A 24,433-nucleotide genomic window follows, 5' to 3' on the forward strand; every position below is an offset into this window, starting at 1 on the left:
GTTAAACACCTGTACCTCAAGGGCTTAAAGTATGGCATGTTCAATATATTATAATGCATTTTTATTTCTTCTTAAGGCAGCTGCATATAGACACAAGTTTGCCACGTTTAATCCTTTTATGGCTCTGTGGAAGTTGCAGCTGCCATTTTGGATTTTGTTGATTGTAACAAAGGACTATTTGACTTAACAGACCCATAAATTAACTGCCTTTGTCAACGGTGGGAGATTGAGAGTCCTCATGCTTTATAATGACAGCTAGAAGTCGAGTCTCTAGCAGAGCTGGATAACATTTTCTGGATGACAACTCAATGATTATTCTTAAACATTTCGATTAAACACTTTCTCAAACTCTCCAATGTAAGCTGTGGAGAATACTTTTATATGGATTGCAGATTCCTTTCAATCTTTCTGCATGTGAAATATCCATGTTGAAGTAATAGAATCTTCTACAGGATTTTAACTCAATTGTGGATAAATGACATAGAATGATATTCAGAGCTAAGATTTTCTTTTCAGTCTTGTAAACAAAGTTATAGTTTTGGGCCCTCGGGAGTGGCAGAATACCAAAACCAATACTTGTTTTTCCCAGAGGGTGATGAATCTATGGAATTCACTGCCCATTGAAGCAGAGGGGAGGGGAGCACCTCAGTAAATATATTCAAGACAAGGTTGGATACATTTGTACATAGTAAGGGAATTAAAGGATATGGGGAAAAGGCAGGTAGATGGAGATGAATCTATCATCAGATCAGCTATAATCATATTAAATGGTGGAGCAGGCTTGATGGGCCGGATGGCCTACTCCTGCTCCTATTTCTTATGTTGTTATTCAGTAGATTAAGGACTAAATCACGACTCAGTTTATTTACTGTACAATTTGATGGATCCTTTGTATATTCACTATTTTAAATTAATTTTTATATCTTGTTTCTAGATTTACTATAAAGTAATTAAAGAGGTTAAAGCTGGTGATGAGCTTCTTGTTTTTATGAAGGACGGTGTTTATCCTGATGGGACAATGCCACCAAATCTTGATGGTAAGACTGGTTAAAATTTTTATGTGTATTTCACTAAATATAAGTATCTGATTACAGTAAAACAATGTCTTCAACTAATTGTGATGAGATTGTGGAGTGATTCTCCAATTGATTGTAAATCCCTATGGTCAGAACTAAACCCTGTGCTTTCTTAGTCCCAGGGTTCTCAAATAGTGCTCTGGCCATCATCTGAGAAAATGCTGAGATGTTTTCCTCTTTCTCAGAGAGAAGGCTGGGAGGCTTCTGTTGGTAGGTTTTACATTCATTTCCAGGCACCTGCTTGGGTGTATTGCCTTCAAATCCAATGCTAACTGGTGAAGCTCTTTCAAATTTTGAAATGGAAACTCAGCTGTGGTCAACTCACTGCATGGTAGTTTGCTCCATGTTGTTTATAACTCTTTGTTTGTTCTTTTGAGTTTTCTCTGCTTCAACCTATAACTTTAACCCAATTATATAAATTCAGCACACATTAGGGTGATGAAAGACTTTCTATGCCACAAGATGAGCCAAGCTTCTTTCAGCCAGTGAAAGAAACTATTATTGCACAGGGAGATGTGATAATTCACTTCCTTACTGTTTTGGGTTTGGTGCCAAATTTCCTGAAAACTGTACCTATCTTTGTCTAGCTGAGCCTGAGGATAGCACATTTAGTGTAGCAGTTAGTGCAATGCTGTTAACAGCACTAGTGACTGGGGTTCGAATCCAGCACTCTCTGTAAGGAGTTTGTATATTCTCCCTGTGTCTGTGTAGGTTTTTTCCAAGCACTTCAGTTTCCTCCTACCATTCAAAACCTACTTGGGTTGTAGGTTAATTGGGTGTAATTGGGCGGCACAGACTCGTGGGCCGAAAGGGGCTGTTGCTATGCTGTAACTCTAAATTTAAATTTTAAATTGATCAAGTTTCAGGATGCAGTTTGAGGAATTTATCCCCACAGTTTTCACAGGTAAATGCATTTTCAGTTGTATCACTGTTTATAAAGCTGGAAAAACCTTTTTGTCCCTCTTCCCTCCTTGTGGATCTCAAATGGGGATGGGGAAAAGGAAGAAGGGGGATCAAAGAGAGGTTTCTACATGACTGCAATCAAATATGCACACTCTGAAAGGTCCATAATATGGGTGGAGTCTTGAACTTGGCCTTGACCTTGGCTCTTCCACACATCTCAGAGCTCATGAATACAATAAGTCCTCGGCAATCAGTTCCTTTATCTCAGATGGGAATAAAACCAAAAAAGTCTGTGGTAGTATAAGGGAACATAGTAGACAAGGAAGAGAAGAAGCCTGTGTACAGTTAGCAAGTGAAGTCTGAATAACCAGCATCGCATCCTATCTCTAGAGAGCTGGCTTCATAGATTAATGTACAAAAAAATATATAACTCTTCTCTCCTGGAATCCTTTTATTTTAAGCCATTAGGAACTGATTTATTTTTAACTCACATTCCCCTTTTGTCCCAAGTGTTGTTAAGGGGTGGATATGCTTTGAGGGTTTAGTGGGGCTGCAATGGTAGGACTATTGTTGAAGCAAGAAATGTAGGAGCAGCACTGGGGCAGATATGACCCCTTCACACCAGTTGTTATTCTGGAAAAATTACAGCATCCAGAGAATTGTTTGACTTGGCACGGAGATCAGGATGCTTCCTCGTAATAATAGCTGTTCCCTTTCTTTAATTTGTTTGAACTTGGGCAGCAATAATTTATGATTGTACAGTATACATCCACGTTACAATCGGTCCGAACAGTTTTCTGCATGGTTTTAACTGGCTCTCAGCTGAACACTTGGCTCATTTTTTAAATCTTTCCTCCCGATTGCTTGATTCCTTCGGCTGGTGGACCTCGCAGATGAGCAGAGGTACCGTTGTGGAGACTGCGACGAGCTGTTCCGCTCGAAGGTGGCACTGCGGCGTCACCAGGCATATGGTTGCAACAACGTCAATGCCATCTTCACCACCATTAATGAAGAGTTCAAGCAGAGCCAGTTAGATGACAGGCAGCTTCACGAGTGCAAGGATTGTGACCGCATATTTCCCAATGAATACAGGTACGTGCATGACTGAGCAGACACCAGGATGGAGACAGAGCCGGAGAAGGTGGTTAACCCCTTCATTGCCAGTGCAACCAATGATGTCACTTGATGTATCTGTATTCATGTCAAAGACAAAGATTGCTCCAACTGTTGAACTGCTTTAACACATGGACATTTTGGGCAAAACTTGTCCTTTGAATCTGATTGGCCAGTTTTGAACAAAATTCATAAGTTGTTCCCATTTCCCATTTTTATTTGCATAAATTGTGATATTTTGGGTTTGTCAGAGGGACCAGAAAAAGAATGATAAATTGCTGCCGGTAATTAGAACATTTACAAAAGAATTTGCACAAGGTGTGCTGAACATGGCCCTCTGTACAGTATCACAGCTTTGACAATGTTGAGCTGCTCATTAATAACCTGACCATGTAGAAATATCATACTACCTGCCTACTGGGGCATAGAGGTTTCCTGAATAATTCCAGGATTCTTGCTTTCCATGCTTCTCTTGGAAGTCTATTTCTTGTGAAGAAGATATCACTTAGAATTTGAACCCGTGATCTTTGATGCCTCTCTATTCTTTAACTTAAATTATTCATAGATATCTTTTTACTGCCTCATTAGTCCAATACTTGTCATAAAGAATAGGTGAGAAGGTGTGTCCCATTTTAATTTATTACAGGGTAGTGTCTGTGATCAACTCTGAGTATGTGTGTCCCTTCAAAGCTTTTGTACACAATTCCACATAATGCTATTTTAGTTCCGATGTGAACATTAAGTTGCAAATCCAACAGAGCGAAAAAACAATTTTTATCATGAAAAACACCAGTGTTTAGAATGTTTGAGGTGAATTAAGTCCTTATCACTTGATGCAATTTAAATACAAACTACTCATTCATTAGTCCAGTTATGTTCTGTTAAACATGCATTAATTATGGTTTATCCAAGCCTTTGGGATTAATTTGAAAAGGTTCAGTCCCTCCCTGCTGAAACTTCCAGTAATTTACTAAGATGAAGTTTGTTTTCCATTCTCTTTCAAGTGGATTTTGGGGGGAGGGGGTTTGGGAGGGAAGTCATTTGTAAATGGTCATGTTTATAGAAGCTGCAATGTACTTACAGTCATTTCCTGAAAGTCTGTGCAGCTATAATAGTTTAATAATGAGAATATATTATTGAAGTGAATGATACTGTCGTTCGTAAATGCAGCCTGCAGCTCACTTCCAAATGGATTGTTCTCAGACTGAAATTCCCAGTCTGTTAGCTACATGCTTGACGTGCTGGGTCAGTAAAATCCCTCCTTATTTGCCAAATATTTAATTGAAACCTGCTCTTTTTTTTTTGCTGTGATGTTCTGAATTTTATTTTCCTCTTCATGATGTTCTCTGGCATGATACATCTTTCTGTTACTTTCTATTTTTTTCTCCCCAACTCCTATGTTAATTCCTTTCCCACCACACCAATCCCACCACCAAATTATTGAGTGTCACAATAATATGAACCTAGTATGGCATCACAACCCTCTGGTACCTTCTTGTCAACCCCGAAGGACATTAATGCTGATCCCGGTCCTGCAACTAGCACAGACTTCCCAGTTGACATTGGAGAATCTGCAGCCCATGGGTAGCAAGGCTACTTGGGATACCTCAACTGCATATTAATGTAGATCTACAAACTCAGTGATTGAATTGGGGATTGTCTAGTACCCATAAAACAGATAGAGGGAGAGTTGAAGTGCCCTTGCTTTTTGTTAAGATAAATAAAGGAAATGTTCTATTGTCCAAATGTTGAGACTTTCCACAAAGTTCATAGTTGTATGTCTCATTTCTTCCTATCTGTGCAGCCTAGAGCAACACATGATAATTCACAGTGAGGAACGTGAATATAAGTGTGACCAATGTCCAAAAGCTTTCAATTGGAAGTCCAATCTGATTCGCCATCAAATGTCACATGACAGTGGAAAACGCTTTGAGTGTGAAAATTGTGATAAGGTAAGGTTGAAGGTAAGAAGATCCAAAACTTTCATTGTTTCATTGCTTATATTGTTAAGAGTTCTTGCATGGAGACCTTGAGTCTAAGTGATACAATGGAACCAGTTCTACTTAATGTATGGAATTAATGGAGTACTGATCAACTGGAATTCTGATTGTTATTGTTTGTAAAAGCATTGAAGTCCAAACTAATGGGATTTTTTAAAATTTACTGACGTGCATTTACCTTGCATTAAGGGGCATTTTATATCCACTGTGACCTTGTGATCAACTAGACTTCAATTGTTCCACATAGCTCAAATCTTGTGTCTTGTAATTTGAATTGTTTTGGAAAAATGTGCAATTATGTTCTGATAAAATCAATTGACATACAATTGGAACTTTAATAGAAAACATTGTACTGTTCCAAAGATCCAAGATGTCAACTAATTTATTCTGAGTATCTTAAATGAAATTTACTGGCACATTACAGTTGAGGCCCATATTGGCAATGATACTAAAGTAAAAAGACAGTGTTTTAGAGATTGTGCCCATATCTGAATTAATTACGGCATTGGGACATTTGTTTGCAACAGGACTTATTGATTGCTGTATTAAATTAAAATGCTAATCATTTAAACATTGTTACACTCTCTGAAACTTTCATACATCAAATCACTGATATGAAAACTGACAATCTCTACCAAAATTCAAATACAGTTAAATAATTCCTTGGCACAACATGTAGGCTTTGGAAGAGTGGAACTGGGATGTTGCCAAAGTGGATGTGAATGGAAAGCCTACAGAGGTAAACAGAAGAATGAAAGCCAGTTTTGGAATTTAAAAAAATACAAAGCACTTTCATTCTGCTGTTTGAGTTTCTACTGTCTCACACAGAAGTTAGTTTTATCAGGTGGTGTAAAGAGCAAAGCTTTAGATAGTGGCGTCTTTCTGTTGAATTAAAGGGAGGGAGTTCTTTGTTGCCTCAGGTGGGACTGCCTACGGTCACTTGTTCAGGTTTAATTTGATTTTATATCACTGAGTAATGTGCACCAGCAATTCCTTCACACACAAAGAAATGGACTTGGATTTTTATTTCACCTTTCACAACCTTGGGGTTGTAAAATGAGTTCTTTAAAGTGTAAGAACACAAAAATCATTATACACTTGTAACTCTGATCATGGGAGTTTCAATAATAGCAGAGCTTTGAAAAATTTGAAGATACAGTAGAATTGTTAAGTACAGTAAAACCCCTGTTATCTGGAATTCAAGCAACCGGCTGCTTTGAGCAACTGGCAAAAATCTTTTGCTTGGCTTCGCGGACGAAGATTTATGGAGGGGGTAAAAAGTCCACGTCAGCTGCAGGCTCGTTTGTGGCTGACAAGTCCGATGCGGAACAGGCAGACACGATTGCAGCGGTTGCAGGGGAAAATTGGTGGGTTGGGGTTGGGTGTTGGGTTTTTCCTCCTTTGCCTTTTGTCAGTGAGGTAGGCTCTGCGGTCTTCTTCAAAGGAGGTTGCTGCCCGCCAAACTGTGAGGCGCCAAGATGCACGGTTTGAGGCGATATCAGCCCACTGGCGGTGGTCAATGTGGCAGGCACCAAGAGATTTCTTTAGGCAGTCCTTGTACCTTTTCTTTGGTGCACCTCTGTCACGGTGGCCAGTGGAGAGCTCGCCATATAACACGATCTTGGGAAGGCGATGGTCCTCCATTCTGGAGACGTGACCCATCCAGCGCAGCTGGATCTTCAGCAGCGTGGACTCGATGCTGTCGACCTCTGCCATCTCGAGTACTTCGACGTTAGGGATGTAAGCGCTCCAATGGATGTTGAGGATGGAGCGGAGACAACGCTGGTGGAAGCGTTCTAGGAGCCGTAGGTGGTGCCGGTAGAGGACCCATGATTCGGAGCCGAACAGGAGTGTGGGTATGACAACGGCTCTGTATACGCTTATCTTTGTGAGGTTTTTCAGTTGGTTGTTTTTCCAGACTCTTTTGTGTAGTCTTCCAAAGGCGCTATTTGCCTTGGCGAGTCTGTTGTCTATCTCATTGTCGATCCTTGCATCTGATGAAATGGTGCAGCCGAGATAGGTAAACTGGTTGACCGTTTTGAGTTTTGTGTGCCCGATGGAGATGTGGGGGGGCTGGTAATCATGGTGGGGAGCTGGCTGATGGAGGACCTCAGTTTTCTTCAGGCTGACTTCCAGGCCAAACATTTTGGCAGTTTCCGCAAAGCAGGACGTCAAGCGCTGAAGAGCTGGCTCTGAATGGGCAACTAAAGCGGCATCGTCTGCAAAGAGTAGTTCACGGACAAGTTTCTCTTGTGTCTTGGTGTGAGCTTGCAGGCGCCTCAGATTGAAGAGACTGCCATCCGTGCGGTACCGGATGTAAACAGCGTCTTCATTGTCGGGGTCTTTCATGGCTTGGCAAAAATACCTCAAAAATAAATAGGTAAAAAATATGGAAGTTGAATATTGGTGTACCTTGCCACTAGTTTGCCAATAATGTAACATGCAATGTCAAGCAACCAGAAAATTCACTTATCCAGTATCTGCCAATCTAAGATGCTGGGATACCAGGAGTTGTATTGCATTTTTTTTAAAAACCTAGGTCAAGTATTTCATTTTCTTTATGATTTGTGGTTGGGCAAAACTCATGATATGCTAATACTTTCCAACATTAATGGCACAATAAACAAAACACTTGGACATGTATAATGAAGAGAGGGAAATGTTTCAAAGCCATAGGCCTGTTGGATCTAGAATGTTTTACATGAATGAACATAAATTATTTGGCTGCCCTTTAAATAAAAGGTCATAAAAAAATTTTCAGGGAGCCCTATCCTGTCCATTTGATTTGCTATCTGTCTTGTAGATTTTAGTCAATCTTCTTTTCTCAACATTTTGTAACATAAATACAGTAGTTACGTTAATATTCATGGCGATTGCAGGTTCTTGCCACCAGGTGAATGTATGAAAAGTTTGAAGTTTCTCTCTCAACTGATTAAAAACAAAGTTACATACATTTTGAAAAGTGTTTCATTTATATTTATTTGTAGCTATGCGGTACTCAGGGTTTCTTATCCTGAAGAGGTTTCAAGGGATATGGGCCAAATGCAGGCAAATCAGACTTGTTGCATTAACAACTTGGTTGGCATTGATAATAGGACCAAAGGCCTGGTTTCTGTCCTGTATTCTCTGTGACTCAGAGAGTGTTATGCTGGATTTGGATCATTATTTGTTTCCATTCTTATCTTCAGCCAGAGAACCATCAGTTTTGTTTTCCACTTTCAAGCTTATGCTCTAGAACTCCATTAGAATCTATTTTAGGCCCTTTAATTTCTCATTTATATTCTGCCCATCAAAAGTCTCATCCAAAAGCACATCAAATTTTGCAGAATTTTATAGATGGGTAAAATGTCAGCATGGTCATGGTGACCCAAAGGGTCTGTTTGTGGGCTATATAATTCCATGACTTGTAAGACTCTAAAGCAGCACAGCTCTATCTCATTTCGATATTTCTTTGTTCCTTGCCTCAAAGGGCATTCAACTTTTTCATCCTTGCCAATTATCTAAACATGAGCTAGTGTTCATTACCTTGAGATCAACTTCTGGCATCAGCCTCAAGGCTGACTGCTTACACATCCAGAGAATCACTGAGCTGTAACCATGCCTCCGCTAATCTGCTGAAGAAATTTTCTGCCATGCTCTTATTCCCTCTACATTTGATTATTGCAACACTCTGCCATCTTCCACTCTTTTCCAAAATTCTGCTGACTTACAAAAATCAAATTGTCTCATTCACCAATTATCATGGCACTTTCTGAGTAATATTGGCTGCAGGTTTGATAACCTCTCAATTTTATAATTCTTAACCTTGTTTTCAAATTCTTCTAAGGTTGTATGTCACACTTTCTTTCTAAATTCTTCCATTTCTACAAAGCTTGGAGATTTCCGGCTTCTTCCAATTCTGGCTTCTCATATATCCCTTACTTTAATCACTCTTCCACTGGCAGTCATAATTTCAACTGTTTTGGCATTAAATCCCTCCACATTAAATCTTGGCATTAAATCACTCCCTAAATCCTTCCACTTTTCTACCTCTCTTTTGTCTTAGAAGACATTTGTTAAAACATATGGGCATCTGCAATGACATTAAAAATGGTTAGCACCTTAGAATATTTTTAAATTTAGATGTACATCACAATAACTGGCCCATGAGCCCTTATCCCCAAATCTGTCAATTGACCTACAACTTAAATGGCGAGAGGAAACTGGAGCACCTGAAGGAAACCATGCAGTCATGGGGAGAACGTACAAACTCCTTAGAGACAACACCAGATTCAAACTTGAGTCAATGGCACTCTAAGAGCATCACGCTAACCTTGCTACCCTAAGTGTGTTACATAATTGTAAGATGTAATTATGGCGAGACACAGTGTAAATTCTGTGCAGAAGTGGGAGCTTCAGGACTTTCATCTCCCCAGATTTATTGAGTTTCAGCTGAGCTTGCAATGGATCTCATTAATTAAAACCAAATGTGATAATTACGAGTGATTCCAGCCTAATCACAGGGATAATAAAGCACCATTCATCAATCAATGAACTCTCAATAATGGTCATCTCTTGGCATATTTGCTTGTAATTGAGAGCCCTTTGATGCTTAGGGAAATTCAATGTCCAATTAATCTACTTACCATAGGTTATTGAAGTTCCCAAAATGTGCCCTCATAAGCTGCATTGCAGCATGCTTTAAAAACAAACATACTGGAAGAATTGCTGTCACCCTCACTCCTGCTGATCCAGCAGACAGAGACCTATATCCCAGGGCTATGTAAGTACTTAATCACACCAGAAAGTGGATGTATAGAAACTGCTGCCTTTTCTCCTGGATTAAGTAAAATACACAATTTGATTTTAAAATTATTGATACAAAACAATTTGCAAACTCTGGCAAAATTTTGCATGTTTAATCCCAATACACCTGAACATAGAATTCTACAAAATCAAATGAGGTCTTTTGGACTATTAAGTCTGTGTCAACTTAATAAAATGGCTCCTGTTTGTTTCATTTTCTCTTTCCTAAAGTACAGCATATTTTTGCTGAAGTATGCCATAGATGCTCTGTGATTAGTAAGAGATTACTTAAGGTGATATGCGAGTGGGGAAAAAAGAGGTTAAGAAATACTGCCCTGGATGTATTCAAATTTCCATTGTGGTAATAATTGATGAGCTGCTTAGAAGAAGCCTCCAGCACAGGTGATCAGAACCCTCTACTTTCATGTTTCCAATAACTTCCACTGTTTTTGCTTTCTCTCCTTCCTGTCCATCAGGTCTTCACCGATCCAAGCAACCTCCAGCGGCACATCAGGTCTCAGCATGTGGGAGCACGGGCACACGCTTGCCCTGACTGTGGAAAAACCTTTGCAACGTCATCTGGACTAAAACAGCACAAGCACATACACAGCAGCGTTAAACCTTTCACCTGTGAGTTATTGCATCTGCCTTAACTTAATGTGTAATTGCAGGTGTCCTGTGTTTCCTGACAACTAATGATTTTCCTCAGTCTTATGAATGACCTTTTTAAGGGATTTTTTTTTCTGTTAACATTCCTGTCAGCTCCTGGTTTTTCATGATCTTTACTGTTTCAGAAACCCCACTTGCCACCTTGCTCCTTGACATGCTTTCAGATTTTTGAATTGTCGGCATTTGCAAACCACCTGGCTCCAGAAATTTCACACTTCTTGTCCTGCCTGAATGCCCCAACACTATCTCCCATATCCAACCTTTTTCTCTGAAGAGATTGAGGGCCACAAAAAAATGAAAATTTTCACCCAAGCGACCTTTCAGGCTGAGGTATTTAAGTTGGCGTTGCACACCCTTGTGTGCACCAACAGAAAATGTTGGCTATAATGGTCAATGCAAACATTTATTAACTATAGTTTTAACTTTCTTTTACACATCATAATGTTAACTGCTGAAGGATAAAGTCTTTCTTTGAAATGTGTGGTTCAATCACATTTTTGAAACCAATGTGGTCCATCAGAATTCTGATCTAGTGCCAGCCACCCATTACACAGAACTCATTATCTACAGAGAGTTGACCTTACAAATGCTTTTCTGCTCAGATTTCTGTTCAACCCATTACAAATCAGAAATTAAATGGATTTTCTGATAACTGGCTGTCTGCCGCCATCTCAAACCTATTAATTCTTGGTGATAAAATTCTTTAAAAGTTTCCATAAGATTTTTGCCACATACTTCAACAACGCCAAATTATTACTCATCATGATGTTGAAAATTTGATGATTAATTCCAGTACTCAACATGATAATTTACAGCGATAGGTTGGTATGTTAGGGACAGCCTGAACACTTAATTAAAAATTTGGAAACTTGGGCTTTTGTATTTGTTGCACCCTCCTGGGAGAATGACCTTTGGGACATGAAGCTGCTCCACAGAATTGAACAAAATGTATAGAAGCTGTCACTTTTCATTTCAACCATACAGAGCCTAGTGTTATTGGTATGAGTCCATTTCTCCCAAAAAGGGAATAAAAGCAATTGTTGACTATTTCTGCAACAGCAAGAATTTAATGGTATCACCTCGAGCTCTTCCTTTGTCTTTATGTTTGCTTTTGATTCAACCCTCTCACAACATTTTTTCACCACTCAGCTTTTTCAGAGGGGAGATTGTGAAGCCATTATGTTTACCTGCCAAGTGGTTGATGAGCTTATCAGTTAGTTGCCTTGGATAGTAAACCATCAAACTTTCTTTTGTGGGGATGTGAATGTACAAAACTTATCAGAGATTTGTTTTCCAATCTTTGGGTTTCTTTTTCACTATTGAATCAGTTGAGAACCCATCCTATACAATACATACTGTTCTGCCCAATTAGTATAATAGAATTTAATGAGCAAAAAATTTGTACAAGACCAGAGGTAATACTGAGTGACTTAAGGTGGGTCAGGAGCTCTTGAGTGAGTTGGGAAAAGCTGGGAAGGTTTGGGCTACCTTCATCAACTAAAAGTTCAAGGGTAGCAATCCTAAAAGACAAGAGGAGGTTGGGTATCTCTGAAATTCTTTAACCCAGTGAACTGTGGAGACTGAACCACTCTAAATTTGGGGAAACAGAATTATGGAGGTCAAGTTGATTGTTGAGGTTGAAGTTGGGTCACTAATGTCTTATTTAATGGAAGAATAGACTTAAGTGGCTATATTTTGACACCAGTTCCTATTTCTTAAGTTCTTTTAAGAAAATAAAAGTGTAGAAATAGGAGCAGCTTTTGCCCATTAATCTTGTACCATTATTCAATAAAATCATTGCTGATATTTTATGTCATTGCTTCCTTCCTATACTGACCCATATCCTTGAAATCCTTAATGTATAATAATCTAACAATCTCTGCTTTTCATATGGCTATTAACTGAGCCTCCACAGCCCTGTTGGATAAACAATTCCAAAGATTAGCCACCACAGGGAGAGAACATTTCTTCTTATCTCATTCCTGAATAAGTCTGAAACTGTTTTCAAAACCTGATCAGGGAAAACATTGCACATGAATCTATTTTATCAAGATTGGTAAGAATGTTGCAGGTCTCGGTAAGGTTACTTTTCATTCTTCTGAATTCTAGAAGGTGTCATCTTAATCTTCTTAATTTCTCCTCCAAGGACAATCTTCTTATTCATTAATCAAACTAATGAATCTTTACTGCATTCCATTTAATGCAAGAGTATCCATCCTTAGCAGTCTCAATTTTTGTACAATGTCTTTACTCTTGTACACAAATCCTCTCACAGTGAAGCCCAACATAACATTTGCTTTGCTAATTGTTTGCAATCCCTGATTGTTCACTTTAAGTTATTTGTGCAACCAGGTCCCAATAAACACCAACATTTTATAATTTCAACACCATTTTTTTTTAAATTGCAAAGGTGGATGATCTCACATTTCTACTGCACTTTATATCATCACGAATCTAGTATATTTCACTTGGTTCCCTCATGCAAACCATTGATGTAGATTGTGAACACTGAGGACTCCATTAGTCAGCTCTTTTTTTAAAAAGAGACACAAGTCAATGTAAATAGAGATACCCACAAATTATGTAAATCAGTATCAGGGTTTTCAAATGGTTTTGTGTGACCAACCTGATTAAATATTGATGTACTTACAGATTTCTCCCCACCATCCCCCCCCATCCTTGCTGGCAGTATTATTAATTATCCACAGTGTCTGTGTACAAGCTTTCAGGATCCTCTTCTGTTTATGGGGGCACTGCCATCAATGCCCCCTCTTCTGATTTTATACAGAAGTGTCAGCTATTGAAAGGAAATTTTGTTTTACTTGCAGAAGCTATGGTTATTTATCATATAGCAGAATGCAAAGAAATGTCTGGCAATAGTGCAAGATCAGGTAATCTCAGTCAATTTTGTGGGTGCTTTCAGTTTGAACTCTTGTGTTCAACCACAGTTTGTTTTCATGAAAATAATAGTTCTATTTTATTTTTGACCAAGAAGTTCAGATAGTTCAGCAGATAAATCTCTTTTTTGTTTCCTCTTGAAGGTGGTTTCCCATTTTGTTTTGTTTTTCAATTTCAGTTATTTTGTGCCTGGCTGGCCTGCACTACTTCTCAGTTCCTAGGGATATCAAAGCTGAAGCAATGGAACATTTGATCAGTTTGAAACTTGTGGGGTATCCCTAAGCTGAAATACCATAACCAATGTAAGGAATCCTTTGGCCCCATCCACCATTATTGCTTCAACCTCAATATCCTTAACCTCTGCAGTACAAATAATAACCCAATTATGTGTTCAATATTTGATGCTCTGTAAACTGTCTGTAAAACACTGCAATCAAACATCAACCAACTTCCATAGAATCTAGAATATTACAGCACAGAAACCGGCCTCTTCAGCTCTTCTAGTCTGTACCGAACCATTTTTTTTTTGCCAAGTCCCACTGACCTGCACCCAGTCCATACCTGTTCCATCCATTACCTATCTAAGTTCTTCTTAATGTTAAAATTGAGCCCGCATTCACAACTTCAATTAGCAGATCGTTCCACACTCTCACCACTTTCTGTGAAGAAATTCCCCCACATGTTCCCTCTAAACTTTTCCCCTTTCACTCTAACCCATATCTTCTGGTTTGCATCCCACCTATCCTCTGTGGAGAATCCCTATCTACATTTATTCTGTCTATTCCCCCTCATAATGTTAAATAAATCTCCCCTCACTCTTCAACACTCCAAGGATTAGGTCCTAACTGGTTTTACCTTTCCCTGTAACTCTGTTCCTGAACTCCAGGCAACATCCTAGTAAATCTTCTCTGCACTATTTCTATCTTATTGATATCTTTCCTGTAGTTATGTAAACAAAATTGCACACAATACTCTAAATTTAGCCTCACCCATATCTTGTACAACTTTAACATAACACCCCAACCCCTAGGTACTCAATTCTTTGATTTATGAAGGCCAATATGCCAAAAGCTCTCTTTACAACCCAATCCATCTGTGACGCCCATTATTATAGGATTTTTAAAATTTCCACACTGCAGTTAAATGCTTTTTTACATTTTTTCTGAAATATATTTGCCATGTGCTTTAATGTGGTTTAAGTCATATTATGCACTGGAATGGGTTGATGTTAATTATGATAAAAAATTAAGTCATCAAATGAAGCTTGAAGTTTTAATGAATCACTACAAGAATGAGTCTCAATAGTATAACTTACAACAAATGATAAGCTGAGAGGTCACTGCTGGCTTCACTTTCTTGTGTGCTAGCCCAATCCAAGTGGGTAATGTTTGAAATTAATTTTCTAAGGAGGCAGTCCTATTGAGTTGTGTTGTAGTGTAGACCTGTTGTCAGTGGTGACAACAGATGCGTAAAGGATCTGCACGAGTTCAAATGGTAAATCAGCTGTCCACTCTGATTTGCCAACTGTATACCTATTAACTTATGAATAGTTCTTTTCTTAGAAAGTCATACCTCTCAAAGTAAGACTGCAAAGATATTTTTGGTTCTGTTGTTATCATAGTTGACATGAACTAATTCGAGAACACAACTAGAAAACCCATTGTAGATCAGGAGATTTCCATGAAGTACCCATAAAATCAGAACAGAGCAAGCATCAAAGTCCTTAGTACATCTTTGAGTTCTTTCCAGCCTTTAGCTTGTAATGAAGAAGTGCAAGCAAAATTGACCTCCTGTACTACCTAAAATGGTAAGTTAAGAATTTGCAGCCTGATTTATTTTCTATTTGATTGAAGTCTTAGCACATAGAATTAAAACACAAAAGTCTGTAGACTCCATGGTTGAAATAAAAACCCAATGCTGGAGGAACTCAGCAGATCAAACAGTGTACTTTATATTAGCAAAGTTGCATAACCAACCTTTCAGGCTTGAGCTCTTCATCAAATAATAACCTTGATACCTTACCTGGGATTATTTTTGGGGGCATTTATAAAAAAAAAATATATATATTTTACCTGAACATCTTGATGAAAAATTCAAGCCCAAAGCATTGGCTATGTATCTTTATTTTTGTTATATAAAGCACACTGTTTGACCAGCTGATTTTCTCCATCATTGTGTTTTTACTCTTAGCACACAGAACTGTTTTCATTCCCATTGTTAAGAATGGATCATGAGATTGGTGTCTAAAACATGGTGGAAGTTAGTTTGCAAAGAAAGTGGGACATTCAAGTACTACGAGGGATCATTTCAAAGTTCCTGTATTGAGATATATCTCTTATTGAATTATATTCATCTCATAAAATTCTTAACATTTGCATACACCTCCTATCTGTGCAGCTGAACAACCAGTTCTCACATTTTTATGCCATCTTTTTCCCATTATAAATTAATATGTTCACATTTATAATGTATTTTGTAATGTATTTGTCAGTGCTATTATCCACCATTGGTAAGCTGAAAGGTCACTCAACAGTCCTGACTTCACTGTCTTGTGTGCTTCACCTAGCCAATTACCATAATTCTTCAGTCACACAAATAGCTCAAAGTGCTTCCTGTAATGTTTTTTGTGTCCATTATTTCCCCATTCAATAAGTCAAATTTCTATGGTAAAGATGTAAACAGGATTGAAAAAATTCTTTGTATTTTCTAATGGCTTCATCTCTCCCAAATCTCTGAGTTCAAACTTGATGTTTCTATAAAAAGCTGTGAATCTTTCAACTAAATTTGACCGTGCACTCACAGAATCTGCACTGCACTTCATTTATCAATATGCATCATTGCTGTCCATCAGTAACACTGAACAGATTTTGTTTCACTAGTGGATACTCCTCTTTGACTTGTTTTTAAGTATTTCAATTTAAAATGGTGGTGTAAATTGTCTGGATTATGCAATCAAAGTGACGAGTTTACGCAAAGAATATCTGTTATAAATGTGGGTATGTACATTTGTACTAGGGAGAAAAGAGGGCACCAAATTACCACAAACCAGCAAGTCAAGATCTTGAGATAAGAAATACATACAAATATAATTTGTGTAATAAAATATATTAACAGAACATTACAGCTCAGTACAGGTCCTTTGGTCCAAGATGTTGTGCCAACCTATAAAAGCCCTCTCAACAATCTAAACCTTCCCTACCTCACACCCATAGCACTTTATTTTTCTTGTATCCATGTGCCTGTCAGAGTCTTTTAAATGACTCTATGGTACCATCTCAATCAAAATGTCCTTATTGAAGATTTCAATTAAGTCACCTCTCATCCTTTGCTCCAAAGCAAAAATGTCCAGCTCTGTTAACCTTGCCTCATAAGACACATTCTCCAACCCAGGCAATCTCCTGTGTACACTGTCCAAGGCGGCTGGTTGTAATCAGGTGACTACAACTGAACACAATATTCCAAGTGTGGTCTAACCAGAGTTTTTTTTTAGAACTGCAACATTGCCTCACATTGAACTCAATCCTCCAACTAATAAAGGCCATACCATAAGCCTTCTTGTCTACCCTATCAAACTAGATGATATAACTCTGAAAATGAGTTAATTAATTTTTCATAGAGCTACTTTATTTCTCTACATAGTGTTCTAAAACATTGTGTGGATTTTAAGGGCAATTAAATAAAAATTGGTGGCATTCAAATAAAATTAGTAAGTTTTGACAAAACATGGATAATTGGACTGTTTAATGAAAAAAGAAATCTTATTTGGCAGCGTAAATAGCTCAGATAAAGGGGAACCAATAGATATACCGTATTTGGATTTTCAAAAAGCAATAAATAAGATGCCACCCAAAATGATGGCACATTAAATAATAAGACCACGAGGATGTGGAATAAATAATTGCCTGTTGGACAAAAAAAAACAAAGTAGAAATAAAAATATATCTTCAGGTTGTAACAGTGGGATGTCAATCTGATAAAAAAATTCAAACAGCGTCCTCTTCAATTTACATTCTATTAATAACTTAGATTAATCGGATTGTAATATTTCCAGGTTCACTGAAGACGTGAAATGACCATACATTTTGGTGGATAAGGCAACCTTCCTATATGACTATCCCAATTTAGCTCATATTGGTGGTTTAAGACGACCCCCAAACATGCCAGAACCATACGTGTGTTGACTGAGCTGGTGGGCATGGCCAGTAGGTGTGTGAAGCACCATCAGGGTTTTCAAATGGTTTTGTGTGACCAACCTGATTAAATATTGATGTTCTACAGATTTCTCCCCACCACCCCCCCCTCACTCCCCATCCTTGCTGCAGAAAAAAAAAATACAAAGTGAGAATGATGTTACCCAGAAGCCAAGGGTTTGTGTGTAGAGTAGCAGTAGATTTGCACTGCATCCTGGTTACTATTGCACATGCTCCTTGGCTGGAAGTGCAACTTATAAGCACAGCAGACGGACTGCGTTGTCGATGCCACCCCCCCCCCCCCCCCCACCAACTCACAGCACTGGCTCTTCCCGTGCGAGTTCACCACACGCATGCACTTGTTCCTGCATCCGGTCACTTAACTCTGGGGTCGGGGCGTACAGAGCAGAGACTCACTCTTGTCCAGATCAGACATAGTGAGTGGAGTGGTTACCTGTGTTTGTGTGGCTCAGTAAGGGAGAGCTGGGGGCAGCAGCTGTTGCCACCTGAACATGGTGTAAAGAAGAGGACAGAACTTCCTGCAGTTTCTTTCTTCTTTTCTTTCTTCTTTCTTTGGCTTGGCTTCGCGGACGAAGATTTATGGAGGGGTATGTCCACGTCTGCTGCAGGCTCGTTGGTGACTGACAAGTCCGATGCAGGACAGGCAGACACGGTTGCAGTGGTTGCAAGGGAATTGAGGTTGGGTGTTGGGTTTTTCCTCCTTTGTCTTTTGTCAGTGAGGTGGGCTCTGCAGTCTTCTTCAAAGGAGGTTGCTGCCCGCCGAACTGTGAGGCGCCAAGATGCACAGTTGGAAGCGAGATTAGCTCACTGGCGGTGGTCAATGTGGCAGGCACCAAGAGATTTCTTTAAGCAATCCTTTTACCTCTTCTTTGGTGCACCTCTGTCTCGGTGGCCAGTTTATATGCATCCTAAATGTATGAGTCTAAGGAGTTCTTTGGCTTGGCTTCGCGGACGAAGATTTATGGAGGGGGTAAGGAGTAAAGTGCACCTGTTTAGTAGAGATCTATCTCTCCTCTTTGCGGTTAAGTATCAGCTTGGGTTTGAAGGAGGAATAACAGTATATGGCCTATAGGATTACCCCTTTTTTTAGGGGTGTTTTTTGGGACTTCGTATCGTCTTATCCACCGAAATATACGGTAGTCTAGAAAGTGAGTTCTAAATTTGCAGAAGCTTATTGTCAGAAAACTATTTGACATGGAAATGAGAGATAATTTATTTTGGTAGAAAAAAATAGATGCAGAACATTTTTAAATAGTGAGGAAATGGTAAATATTGATGAACAAATTGGTCTTGGTGTACTGATTTATGAAATGCAGAACATTGATATGATTTCTTGAAGGACAAAAGGAATGTTGGGCATGATTGAAAGGAAGTTGAAGTATTTTGCTTCTATCTGTGTTTCTTCTCTTATGATGAAGCCCCAAGATGAATGGTAAATAAGCAACAGCCAACTTGGAGGAGATGTTACTTAACTATTTATATCATAAGATGTAGATTGGAATAGATACTGTTTCAAAAATGAAGTCAATAGATTAGAAAAAAATATTTTATTTATGTAGCACTCATTTACAAATTGTTATTCCAAGTTCCAAGGAGACACTTAAAATTTCCATGCATGGTCCCAACTATTTTCCATTCATTAGGGACACTCCACATTGAAAAGAAAAGTTCACACAATTTATCCCTTTACCACAAGTGGGTAGGAAAGTGGAAAATAAAATTCATCCTGGAGAAGTGCAAGGTATTGCATTTGGAGAGATAAGAAACACGACAAGTGAGTCCATAGAGAATGGTAGAATACTGAAATATTCCTCATGACATGATTTACTTTTCACTCGACCTACTTACTCTGCTATTTTCAGAGTTCCCATTGATCTTGAAGTGTATGTATATTGGTCCTGAACTTGTCATAAATAATACTGTTCTTTACTGGCTGAAACACAGAATGTATGACAAAAGATGTCATGTTTGAGCTATGTGATACATTAGCATTAATTAGTTCACAGCTAAGAGTTCATGTTTCATTCTTGTCATTGCATTTTAGAAAAGATGTGATTTCACTGAGGTGTGCTAAGGAGATTGAAGAGAATGTTGTCAGATTGGAGAATATTAGAAGAAATGGTGGGAATATGAATAAGGAGGCTGAGGAGAACTAATTCAAGTATATGGCTGAAATAAGTCCATGCAGATTGAGTAGAAATAACTTATTTCACCTCATTCAATTAGAGGGAATATGGATTTAATAAGGATTTAGAACATAATTTCCATTTTGAGGGCAATGGGTGTGAGGTGAGTGTCTGACAAGCTGAAATGGATGCAGCACCCAAGCCAGAGTGGCTGATAATTGACCAGTCTGCCCCAAGGGCCAGAGAAATTTTCAACTACTGGATTGCTTGTTTCAATTACTACATGGCTCGAAACAACATGGTCAATGAAGCGATACAGTGGGGCCACCTGAACTCTCTGCTGGGTAAGATCCCTTTCGTCGTAACGCAAGGAGCTACCACTCTGGCTATAGCCCGGGAACGTCTGACTGCTTACTGTGCAGCACCACGGAATGTGGTGCTTGCTCAACACCAGTTGCTGACTAGATGCCAGAAACCCAGGGAAAGTGATGCTGCCTATGCACTGGCTCTCGACCCGCTGACAAACAAATGTGATGTCAGGGGCAGTCATGTGCAACAACACCGTAGTGCCTTGAAGCTGGATGCTTTTGTCAATGGGATTGACTCCAGTTACATCCGACAGAGGCTGCTAGAGACGGAGCCCTTGACCTATGACCGGGCAGTCACTCTAGCCAAAACACTGAAAAGTGCCATGCAGTCCAGTGAAATGCTAGAAACTGAAAAGGAGTGCTGGAACCCTGAAGGAAAGAAAAGGGCGAACTCCTGAAAAATGCTACTTCTGTGATAAGAACTGGCACCCCAGACAGAAGTGCCCGGCTCAATTTACTACCTGCAGCTATTGTGGGAAACTCTGCCACTTTGCTAAAGCGTGTAAGGTGAAAAGTACTCCCACTGATAAGAAGAAGAAGAGAAGCACCAAGAAAATATGTCCTGGAGCTGCAGGAATGGAAGACAACTGTGAAAAGGGGGAATCTTCAGACGAGAAAGCTGAATCAACTTCAAGTGATGGCAAGGTGAGATCCCCTGTGATAGCTCAATTAACTGTAAAGCTTGGGGGATGTTACGGACTGGAACAGTCGACTATGAATGGGGAGGTGAATGGTGAGACTCTTGATTGTCTAATAGACTCAGGGAGTACTGACAGCTACATCCACGAGAAAGTTGCCAGAGGTTTAAATTTGTGGAGATATCCAGCGAACCGAAAGATATCGATGGCTTGTAGTGAACTTACAAAAACTGTATGGGACAAGTGTAAAGTTACTTTAAATTTGCAGGGACATTGCCTTGCTGATGTGTGGCTCTTTATTATGCCGGAGCTCTGCACGCCTGTGTTACTGGGATTAGATATTCAATCTCAGGTGAACAGTGAAGTGTTAAATTTTGGTGGGCCACAACCAACGCTTACCATCCCCCGTGCTAGTTACTGCGGTATGTCCGCATTAAAGATCAAAGCTCCTTCCCTTTTCAGTCATTTATCCCCTGAGTGTCAGCCAATTGCCTCTAAGAGCCATTCTTACATTAAAGAGGATCATGAGTTTATCAAAGCGGAGACCCAGAGACTGCTTAAAGAGGGAGTAATTGAACCTAGTAAGAGTCCGTGGTGGGCCCAAGTGGTAGTCGTGAAAAATCACACTAAGGGATGACTGGCTATTGACTACAGCCAGACAATCAACCGTTACACTAACCTGGATGCCTACCCCCTGCCACGCATCAATGAAATGATGAATCAGATAGCGCAATAAAAAGTGTATTCCACTATCGACCTCAAAGCAGCTTATCACCAAATCCCCATTAAGAAAAGGGAATGGCCCTATACAGCTTTTGAGGCTGATGGAGGGTTATACAGTTTAAAAGGGTACCTTTTGGGATCACTAATGGCATGTCCGTATTTCAGAAGGAAATGGATAAGATTGTTAGGATGTATGAGTTGCAGGGTACGTTTCCCTATCTGGATAATGTCACTATCTGTGGGAAAATACAGGCTGAGCACGACAACAACTTAAAGAAATTTTTAGCAACAGCTAAAGAACTCAACCTTACACTTAACAAGGGCAAATGTGTGTTCAACGTGACAGAGCTACCCATTCTGGGCTACATTGTCCGCAAGGGCGAAATCCGCCCCGACCCAGAAAGAATGGGCCCCCTTAAGACTCAGCAAAAGCCCTTAAAAGGTGTATGGGATTATTTTCCTACTACTGCAAATGGGTTCGGGACTACGTCAGGAAGGCACGCCCTCTGTTTGACACTATATCTTTTCCTCTCTCTCCAATGGCCTTGAAGGCTTTCGAGAGAATTAAAGCTGATATTGCCAAAGCTGCACTCTCATCCATTGACGAGGATGTTCCATTCCAAGTGGAAACTGCTGCCTCAGATTGTGCCTTGGCAGGAACCCTTAATCAAAAGGGCAGACCTGTGGCATTCTTCTCCCACATGTTATGCAGACCTGAACTTAAACATCCTGCCATTGAAAAAGAAGCCTGGGCTATATTGAAGCTGTTCGCTACTGGAGACACTTTCTAACTGGCAGAAAATTTACTCTTGTTACTGATCAGAAATCTGTAGCCTACATGTTCAGTACTAAACACAGAAGTAAAATCAAGAATGATAAGATGGCACACTGGCAAATAGAACTCTTGACTTATAATTGTGTGATCCAGTACAGAGCGGGCAGGTTAAATGATCCCTCTGATGCATTGTCACAATCTGCTGCTGGTGCTCAGTTGGAGGGACTAAAAGAGATCCATAGCAGACTGTGCCACCCAGAAGTCACAAGGTTCTTCCACTACATAAGGGCAAACACTTTCCTTACTCTCTGGAAGAAGTCAGGAAATTGACTAAAAGCTGTCCCGTTTGCGCAGAATGCAAACCGCAACACCTCAAAGCTCCAGAGGCCACTCTCATCAACGCAACCCGACCTTTTGAGAGGATTAGCTTAGGTTTTAAAGGACCATTACCTTCCAACAACAAAAACGTATATTTCCTTACTGTAATTGACGAATATTCCAGGTTTCCCTTTGCGATACCCTGACGTCTCGTCAGCGTCTGTCATTAAGTCACTTGACAGAATTTTCAGCATTTTTGGTTTTCCCAATTACATTCATACCGATAGGGGCTCAGCATTCTTGAGCGCTGAACTGCAGCGAGCCCTGCTATGGAAGGGGATTGCCACCAGCCGTACCACGAGCTACAACCCGCAGGGCAATGGGCAGGTCGAAAGGGCTAATGCTACAGTCTGGAAGACTGTTAATCTTGCTTTAAAAATACATGGTTACCCTGTTACCCAGTGGCAGGAGGTACTGCCTGAGGCACTACATTCTATTCGGTCATTATTGTGTACTGCATACCATCCCCAATTATGCTCATGTTAAATTCCCAGATGGGAGTACTGACACTGTACCCCTAAGAGATCTGCCCTCGCCTGGTTCGCCCCTTCCTCACACCCCTACTCAGGGTGAGCCTAAGAGATTGGGCTCACCCCCCCCACCCCCCCCCCGCCCCCCAGCCTATGACCCCTAGTAAGCTTTCAGATGGCCATGCTGAGGCTCCATTGACTCACATTGGCGATTCTGGAGCGGGTCCAGAAGTCTGTCCTTCCCACACTACAGACCCAAGAACTGTACCAGTTCCCAAGGTTGCAAAGGAGCCACCTGTTTTGAGAAGAAGCACCAGAATTCGTAAACAACCTGATAGGCTGACATATTCATAAAACATCTCATTATATTTCGATTGCTTGCTTGATACTGGCGTATTTTGGCTGTTAGAGTATTCTCAATGTCAAACATGGTATCCATGTATCGCTTGCTTCAGTCTTTCCTAGCAGCTGTCCTTTTGATTTTAACCCTTCTTCTGCTGGGGGAGATGGTGGTGAATGTCTGCCAAGCTGCCTGTCTCCCCTCTGGCGAGCCTTGCTGTACTAACATTGGCTGTGCATTATCTCTACTGTTCAGGACACTCCCCTTGGGTATAACTGTGTATGCACCTATTGTCTTTCATTATTGTACCATGAGTTTCTGCTAATAAAAGCCATGATTATTGTTTGACCACATCGTCTTTGTCTACTTCATCAACTGGCACTTCAGGGTGTTTACAACTCACTCCTAGAAGAAGAGGTGAATTTTTAATCCCATCCAATAATTACTTGGATATCACTTGATATGCTGTAATTGACATAGTTGTGGACCAATATATTGATCATAGACTAGATAGGCTGAATAACTAGGTAGTGTGCCATGACATTTTATTACTCTATTTATTAGTTAAAAAAGGTTGCTACTCTTAAATTTTGTTGTTTAGTTTTAGCAGTGGAATGTTCCATAGGTTTAGAGGATCCCATCTAAAACTCTGAAATATTATTTGAGCTTGTCAATACTCTAGTCAATTGGAGCAGGATTGAGGTGGATGTGGGGTGGTAAATATATCCCAATGTAAAGCTGCAAATCCAAGCAGTCTGCTCTCTCATTGTGACAGCACTTAGTATAAGTTGGTATGAGAGGATTTAGAATTGGTTTGATGATATTGTAATTTTATTTATCTGTATAATATTGACAGATAGGAGGCAGGGACAAGCATGGACACAGAGTGATGGTAAGAAATCTTTTTTTGTTTAGATGTTGGAGTGCAGGAGTGTATTGTCACCCATAACCAGTGTTATC

The 24,433-nt window shown here is 39.7% G+C and overlaps 1 protein-coding gene across 13 annotated transcripts in view; it reads left to right on the forward strand.

The window, feature by feature from the left end:
* Positions 1-24,433, forward strand: part of prdm16 (PR domain containing 16) — an 829,575-nt gene that overhangs the window by 726,439 nt on the left and 78,703 nt on the right. For 8 of the 13 annotated variants that reach the window (XR_011351692.1, XM_069918526.1, XM_069918527.1 and 5 more), the window contains 5 exons: positions 935-1,037; positions 2,873-3,071; positions 4,897-5,056; positions 10,354-10,507; positions 24,330-24,365. Coding sequence is in view for 12 of the 13 variants with exons in the window: in XM_069918526.1 (XP_069774627.1) it covers positions 935-1,037; positions 2,873-3,071; positions 4,897-5,056; positions 10,354-10,507; positions 24,330-24,365 (652 nt within the window). In the remaining variant the exon portion in view is untranslated. The remainder of the gene's footprint in view (positions 1-934; positions 1,038-2,872; positions 3,072-4,896; positions 5,057-10,353; positions 10,508-24,329; positions 24,366-24,433) is intronic. The other 5 variants (XM_069918523.1, XM_069918524.1, XM_069918525.1 and 2 more) reach the window with 3 other exon arrangements.

Source organism: Narcine bancroftii, chromosome 2, assembly GCF_036971445.1.
Source record: "Narcine bancroftii isolate sNarBan1 chromosome 2, sNarBan1.hap1, whole genome shotgun sequence".
Taxonomy (NCBI): Eukaryota; Metazoa; Chordata; class Chondrichthyes; order Torpediniformes; family Narcinidae; genus Narcine; species Narcine bancroftii.